General features: G+C 47.8%; 2 protein-coding genes across 2 annotated transcripts; both read right to left on the bottom strand.

Moving 5' to 3' along the window:
- Positions 1 to 533: 533 nt before the first annotated feature.
- Positions 534 to 1800, bottom strand: Pmar_PMAR026689 (cationic amino acid transporter, putative). The gene is made up of 3 exons (XM_002766202.1): positions 1261 to 1800; positions 965 to 1216; positions 534 to 651 (listed from the first exon to the last, which is right to left on the bottom strand). The coding sequence occupies exons 1-2, from the start codon at positions 1341 to 1343 to the stop codon at positions 1066 to 1068; spliced, it is 234 nt and encodes a 77-aa protein (XP_002766248.1). The 5' UTR covers positions 1344 to 1800; the 3' UTR covers positions 534 to 651; positions 965 to 1065.
- A 1710-nt stretch (positions 1801 to 3510) lies between these two features.
- Positions 3511 to 8108, bottom strand: Pmar_PMAR026688 (hypothetical protein; the record flags this gene model as incomplete). Its single annotated transcript, XM_002766201.1, has 14 exons — positions 3511 to 3728; positions 3790 to 3862; positions 3929 to 4051; positions 5180 to 5301; positions 5351 to 5449; positions 5851 to 5965; positions 6771 to 6806; positions 6990 to 7070; positions 7116 to 7269; positions 7319 to 7433; positions 7477 to 7551; positions 7776 to 7847; positions 8028 to 8034; positions 8079 to 8108. The coding sequence occupies 14 exons, from the start codon at positions 8106 to 8108 to the stop codon at positions 3511 to 3513; spliced, it is 1320 nt and encodes a 439-aa protein (XP_002766247.1).
- Between the last annotated feature and the right edge of the window lie 38 nt (positions 8109 to 8146).

Raw genomic sequence — 8146 nt, 5'->3', positions numbered from 1 at the left:
ATCTCATCATATCTGACTGACACCTACTGACCGCGCCAGAATGTGACATCTATTGTAGTAGCCGCGTGTAGCGGCTCAAAGCTGATGCCATTGTATATCTCAATCGCAACCGTGTTGTTCGCGGAGTGGTTCTTAACTTGCGTGCACCAAGTATACCTCACCCAACCTCCGCGTCTGTAAGTTTCCCATTACGAACAAAATTTTCCACCCAAAAATTCCAAAATTCCCCCCCCCCCCAAAATATTCACACCTCAGTGGTTTCCTCCGCGAGGCAGTTGATAACATCAAATCCGAGATACGCGAAAAAGACCCGTCCAGAGCCGCGGACGATTCCTTCAGGAGTAGTAGGGTTCCAAATATCACCCCGGAAAAATATAAAACCTGATAACTTAATCGATCATCTTGGCGCGCGCTTTTTACAAACCTCACCTCCAACGATGAAAATGAGAATAACAGTCATATTGAGAATCGTACTCCAGTTGTTGAAACTGCAAAACCACAGAATTTGGGAAATCCCACATTTTTCCTCAGACGTACGTGCTAGTTTGTCTAATCCCACGGTAAAGCAGCAACCCCAATAGGATGCAGAGGACGAAGGAGAGGAGGGAGATCGACCAAAGATTCTCAGACGACCCGAGATCGAAGTCATACCTAAAACAATCTCGCTCGCCCTAAAATATGAGAGGCACTGAAAGACTCAAGTTGGATTGGATGGATTTTTTATGGTTTTCGTTAGGGCGTTTTTCCGGGAAAAATCCGGAAAGTTTATCGTGAAATTTCTTCGATTCAGGAGAGAGCGTTCATACCTCAGAGAACCTATGAAAACAGTTTTTGTAAAGAATTTCATTATAGGATTCAGCGAATAGATTAGCCAAAGTTGCATGAAATTGCTGCGATAGAATCATCACGAACGATAGGTCGCTGCCAATAAGATTCGGAAGTTGACCGGAAGGCACCACCTTACAGGATCTTTGGGAGTTTTTCGCCCAATAAAACGTTGACATACGCAGCGAAGGCCCTAGCGATAGCAGCGGCCGATATGGAGTTGTCAATACAGAGAACCTGCTATGATGTACCAAAGGAGTGGTATGCACGCATGCGCACGAAACCAACAATAGCAGCCGGTAATTCGCCAAGGATGGTGTAGACGTAGCTATAGGCCGATCCAGCCACCGGAACAAGGGAGCTCATCTCGCAGTAGCAGAGACCAGATATTCTGAGCGGAGCGATTCATGAATTGTAGTTTGTGAATCGATGCACCCGCATGCTAGAGCTGCGAGGATGAAGCTAATCCAAAGAAAGGAGCCGGCTTCTCTAGCACCCACTCCGATGGATACGAACATACCTGAGGAAAAACTGATGGGGAAATCATATGAGTAATACCTACAATGGATACTAATTTGACGATATTTTTCATCGATTAACCACGGCTAAGACTGACGAGAAACTACGTCTCATACGATGTATCCTTGAAAATGAAATGAAGTTTTACATCAGAAATTGACTCCCCGAAAGTTGTGCACACGGACGAAAAATGCCTACAGGAGCTCTTCTGCCCTCAGAAGTGCAAGTATTCCGACTGAACTTGCCAAGGGTGTATTCTTCCTCGCCCCAGCGACGAGAAATGTCAAGTCCGATATGGGAGGCTACTCAATGAAACGGTTAGATTCGAAACATGTACACAGTGGAGCCATCAATAAGGGATACCTCGGCGTCGCGGACGACCATTTGGTTCACTCCGAAGGATGTATGGTGAATTGTGTATCGTGATGCACTTGTCTGAGGCAATCATGAACCTTCTATTAAACTTGACTCAGATCGTGAGAGTCTTGGGCAGTCCCCGGCCAAGAGCAGTCGAACCGCGCAAGCACCTCCCCATCTCGCAGCAGACCATTACAATGACGCCCGAACACCCTTTCGCTTGTTGTAGGCATCAAACTGAGAGACTGGAAAGCCACAAAGCTTTCCAGCTTGAGCCATCTGACTCGAGTTCTATCCATATCTTGGAACTCCATCAATCTTGCAGCTGGGATAACTGGTTGCCATCCACACACTAGTGCATGTGGAGGCGGCCTCGTCCCATCACTGGCATTGGAGTTAATGGACGCTCCCGCTAAGAGTCTCTCCCAGTGTGCGACAGGTTTCAGCGGATCTGTTGTACCAACGCCATCATCGATGATCGAGCAACCTCACCATTTAAAGCTACTCATTCCAAGACAATCCTGCATGAAGCTACACTCTCCCATATACTCTTGCATAATCCATTCCAGAATTTTCCTTGTAGCAGACGTATGGAAAGAATCAAGGTCAAAACATCACCGTGATATTATCACGCCCCATCACAATTACAGCCGTGCTCGACTCGATTATGCTGTACCGATAACAGGTGACTTGTTGGGTAGCAGAACCTTTTAAAAGTAGCTCCTTCAATGGTTGTTATCCGCGACCACAACATCGTTCATAATATGAGCTATCCTCATTCATGAACTACCATGAATATCCTCGTTCAAAACTTGTCTATATATGAACTTCATATATAGACCAGTGGTCTAAGACGACTTCAATAACCGATTCCGAACGTCCAGAACAGTCTTCATCCTCCATAACAGCAGAGCCTGCTGGTGACCATCGGCAGATCTTGTGGAAACGATATATTCGCGGGAATTCAGCTAATGAAGAACAGAAATGGACTGTTAACTTGTGTGAATTGTACTGACAGCTCCAGCGGACGAGAAAGATGACATATCCGGGATATGATACCCCGAATCCAAACTACAAATGAGACACCTAGCGGCTCGCTAGGTTCAGATCAATAATCGTTGGAATCGATGGTTGATATTCCTCCCAATGGGAAGCGTATATTCACTTGGTACGCAGTAGTGAGAAAATGTGCAAAATTTCTCTGAATTTTTCATCCCACGTACCTGCGCCGATCGTTGCGCCCACTCCGAATCCTACTAGGTCTCGAAGACGCAGGACGCGATGGAGGTGCGTGGAATCTGTCAGGAAACAGCAATCAACAATTATTGCAATCCATGACGTGCCGAATTTCCAAAACAACGAAGAAGGTTCAAACCATATTGACAGAACATTAGTAATTTTCGATTCACAAGGCTACTACTAATAATTTCCGAAGTGGCCCAACAAGCTGAAACCCTCGGGATCTGAGCGCTACCTTCGGCTACGTCAGGGTCTCTGACGAGCGCATCCGGCTCGGCAGGCAGGGGCCTCGTGCGAAAGATTCTGTCAAGAACTACCTTCGACCAGGATACTCCCACCATTAAGAAAGATATGCAATAGATTGGTCCAATCTTCCACGCGCCACAGATTTAAGTATTGAGCTCAACACCAACGCCTTGGACGAAGCTTGGACGACGCCTTGATATATAGAGGATCGTAGCGTCACCTTTGCGCACGCGTGCAATATCATATGGAACACGGAAAAGGTACTGTACTTCTACGAAAAATATACAGTCCTCGCGTTGAGGATATCCAAGAGGAGCAAGATGGTCACATCGATCCAGCTTCAGACTCTTTAGCTGAAATGAACTCTGCAGACCCTTCAAAATCGTCCGCCGCATCGTCATTCCTCCCTAGACGATTGGTCTGCTTTCTGTCCCTTTCCATACCAACTTTCTCCGAGTTCATCTCATTCGAACTGACGGCCTCATCCCCCCTCAAGTCCTCGGGAGAAGCTGGGGAGCTCTCGTATTCAGTGGCGGTCGGCTCTAAAATACGACATGATGGAATCGAACCGGATACCTCAGCATTAGCATCTCTGAACACTACCCTGCTTAGCTACACCCACACTATGAATTCCCGCATTCGCTCTCGCCAAAACTGCTGCCTTGAACTCGGCCGCCTACAACAAGCATCATCAACGCCCGATCCGATCTGCGCATCTCGAAAACGCGTCGAGATTCCTCACCGCTTGCGTAGCCGCTTCCTTGCTGGTCTTCTCATCCCGAACACGTTTCGCCAGCACCGTGATAAGCTCCGTCACTTCCTCCGTCACTCCTTCGACACTCTCCCGATCTCCATGAATACTCACCTAATAGGCACATGCTGGGATAGAACCCGAGACCTCCACCACCATCGGAGCCGCATTTTCCAAAGACACCCGAAGCAGTCCGCCCCGACATCCCCTTCTGGCCGCCATTTCTCCCACAACTACATCAGGATCGCTCGCAACGCCCGAATTCACCAGTTCTTTCCATGTAACACCAGTCACTGAGGAAGACCCTTCAACAATGTGAATCCAAAGGCCTCCTCCGTTTCCTCACCCTGTAGTAACCCCTCTATGTACAGCCTCCTATTCACATTAATCGAACGAAACGTCTTCATTTGCTCCTTTCCTTCCGCAGTACGAAGAATCGTACACAAAACTCCATTATAAAGATTCCTCCCGAATGCATTGCGAATATGCTAAGACCAACAACAACATCTCAGCGTTGAGGAAATGCAAGATTGCAAGATTCACCTTAGCATCCGAGTTGGTCCTTGGAACCAAACCGACACCATTAATTGCCAAAATTGTATCTCCTTGCTGAAGATGCTGCTGGCCCGGAAAAGGGCTAATATACAAAACCAAGTACCCTCGGGAAGTCGACTGAAAAAAAATGCACCCTCCGGGATTCGAACCCACGACCTCCTCAAAACCCACACACCTGCAGATCCAAGCCACATACAAGCTCACTGGGCCGCCCAGGATCTGACGCCGTTCAGGAAATGCAAGATTGCAAGATTTATCAATATTACTCTCCTCCGGAATTCTAGGTTTTTGATCGTACTTTGTTACCTCCGACCGCGGAATCACACGAAGGGGTACCTATTTCGTGGCGCGTGACAAAAACGGGAATAATTTGCAAGCTTGCCCGGGGGGCGAAATTCCGTGTTCGCTGTTTTCATTCCAACAGAATATTTTTGATAAAATTTCAAAACTTGAAATATTTTTCAGGAAAACAACGACGACATACACACGTAACGCCTCGTACTATGCTGAGATCGCCTAATTTTACCGCGCGCCACAAAATTATTTCCCGGGAAACAACGAAATTTCCGCCCCTGTCCTCACATTGATGATCCGATTCGCGACGGAAGTAGAATTCCCCGTGGAGTTCTGTTGAGCGCTCTAAAATTAAAAAATGTCTTCTCCTAGATTCGAACCCACGACCTGTACCATCTGATCATCCTTCCTTAACGAGTTGAACAAATTCGCCTCCATCTCCTCCATCGTCATGCGCTGCTCCTCCTTAGCATCACTCCCATACGCCTCCGCCGTCTGTGGCTGTCCAGCAGGCTCTGAAATTTATCATCGTAAAACTTTTCCCGCGCGCCACAAAATTATTACCTTCACCCGAAGTAGCAGCGGACTCCGCCTTATGCGTCTCAAGAAACTTCTTCAACGTATCCAGCAAATCCGCCACCGTCTGCTCGCTCCCACCAACACCTTCAATGCAAATAGCGCGCGCCCAGTTGATCGATTATACATGTATCTCCTCCACGCCTATACGAGGTCCGATTCATTGACTCCTGTAGAGCTGTCAGTTGAATGACCAGCGCGCGCTGAAGGACGCAGGTTCGATCCCCGGCAAGGCCACTTTGATCACCATCAACGCGGCGTTATCTTTTCTCTGTTCCGTTCTCCTATTATCGTTCGCCTCCAGCCTCGCGATCAAAGTCTGCACTTCGGCAATCATCCGACTTGATTCGGTCGGCGTGTGCGTTAACGAGCTCCTCCTCGGTAGCACCCCCGTGCCAGAGGGAAAACCAGCATCACTACGAACCTGTCTCGACCGAGACCTGGGAGAAAAACGACATCCGCTGGAATCGAACCGGGGGTCTTATTACAGTTGTGATTGGGCGAGAGCAGCAACGTCACTCGGGGAGAATCTAGGACGGCCCAAGGGTGCTCTCGTCGACTCCGAAGAATTACCACTCGAATCTGGTGGCGCCGTATACGGGCCTGCCAACAACCGACAGGTCCCCGGGTCGATTCCCGCCCGCCCGAATATACCACTCGCATCGCCGCCAGTTTCACCAGCTTTTCTGAAAGCCGCCAGAAGCCTCTCCCCCAGTTTGCTCGCGGCATCATCATTACTATACAATCTGAAAAAAGGCGGAGCGAAGCAAATCTTTCTTCAGAAATTTTCATTTTCGCCATGCAATGCCGAAAATTTCCCGATGAAAACAGCAGGATTCGCCAAAATTTCACGCGCCACAAAATTCCCCCTCCCCCGCGGCTACTTCGACCGCGAATTCTGCAGCTTCAACAGCTCCTGGGATACGTTTTCTGGAGAATCTACCAAAAATCTTGCGCGTGCGTGCAAGATGTTGAAAAACTCACTGTCTCCCGAGGTGGTGATTTGACGGAACGAACGCAGCAATGACGCAACATCTGACCGAAAAAATCTCCAGAGTTTCCGCTAGAAACCGGACCGAAAATTTTCACAGTGCGCAAAGATTCCTCCTCCAGCAGCTACCACAACTCAGCAGAAAATGCTTTTCCTTTTCTTATAATTTTTTGGTCAAAAGTTGATGATTTTTCTAAGTTCCAATTTCTTCATCATCCTCATGTATTTGCTCATCGTCGTCTGGTAGCAGTACGATATATTGAGCAAGATTGAGGGGGTTTGAATCCTATGCTCCTATGCTTGTGTTGAAGGACGATGATCTTCCGTAAGTAAAAAGGGTCCGGCAAGCGACGACGACCAAAGGTATGAGAATATCCTTATGCGGAATTCTAAACGCCTTCTATCCACGTCTACCACCTGTTGGACCGGCATCCTCCCTTTCCGCCGCATCAACTAAACAAGATAATAGCCCCTCCCAAAGGTTCCCGGTTCAGCCCGAGCACCTGCTGTTTTTCTATCCAATCTCTGCGGGGAAATGTAGACTGCTCGATTCCCCCAAAACGCTTCTTTATTCTCCACCATATTCATCCGGACCTATTCCGTATCTTTCCTCGAGGACCTCAAGATTCCCCCTACATCTAAATGTCCCAATCCAGGGCAAGCCTTCACGAGCTTACCAACTCCAACTGCGGTCAAATAATTATATGACAGATCAATCTGAAAAGCCAGCCGAAGGTCCCCGGATCGAACCTCCCCTCCTACTTCTTTCACCGCACTAAACATCTTGCCAGAGCTCTTCTCTACTTCCCGCGAGAGCCAATCGCAAAGTCCATCCGTGATGTTATTCCCCGGAGACTCCAGCGAGCTCAGCCGGGCCTTTCCGTGCGTCACCAACACTTCCAAAATTCCAATAATCCTACAAAAATGCTCCTGCCCGGAATCGAGCCGGAGACCTCCCTGATTACTCTTCGTCATTCAAGTTGCATCTCGGCAATTTTATATGAACATGTACGCACATACCTTTCCTCGATTCCAAAAATCGCTTTAACTCCTCGCAGGCTTTTTCCGGATTTATTTTCCCTAAAACAACCTCACCAGGGATCGAACCCGCGACCTCTACTACCGTTCGTTTTGGCACTCGTCAACGTCGCTTCGCTTCCCTCAACAACAATATACTCACAGTCAGTCGAGGGCTTACCTGAAATTTAACGACAAACAAAAACTAAATTTTGATAAAAAAATCGTAAATTTCACGAGCAAAAGTCTTTCTCACAAAAAAAAGAAAAAATATTTTTTCGCCGAATAATTTTCAACGCGTAAATAAACTTTCTGTCAATGATTCTATTATCGATAAGTTACTATCAATAAATTGGACCTAATTCGTATCTTGCCCTCGGAACCTCAAGATTCTCTTCGTACTACCAATAAGCTTATCCTGTAGCAGCGCCTGGAGGGATGCGACCGCCTGGTCTCGTGCTTCGTCGCTGCCGTAAACTGACGACAAAAAAGTGACCTCTTCCGGGCCTATTCCGTATCTTACGCGCTGCAACCTAGGATACCACACTACGATTCAACGAGTTTGATAAGAGATATTATTCCGGAAAATTCCAAGATTTCCCATAGTACTGGAAATCGGCCGCGCGGCTGCTGCTTTCGGTTCTCCGAAGGTCTTACTGCGTTCCTGACCTAATCCGTATCTTCCACGGGACAACCTAAGATACTCACCTTGAACTTCCGGGGATTGCGCGTAGGCATATTTTGGCAATAGGCCGATTTCGGCCTCGAAATGAATC

Source organism: Perkinsus marinus (assembly GCF_000006405.1).
Source record: "Perkinsus marinus ATCC 50983 genomic scaffold scf_1104296973372, whole genome shotgun sequence".
Lineage (NCBI taxonomy): Eukaryota > Perkinsozoa > Perkinsida > Perkinsidae > Perkinsus > Perkinsus marinus.
Note: the sequence above shows the minus strand (reverse complement) of the source record. Positions and strands in the feature narration are given on the sequence as shown.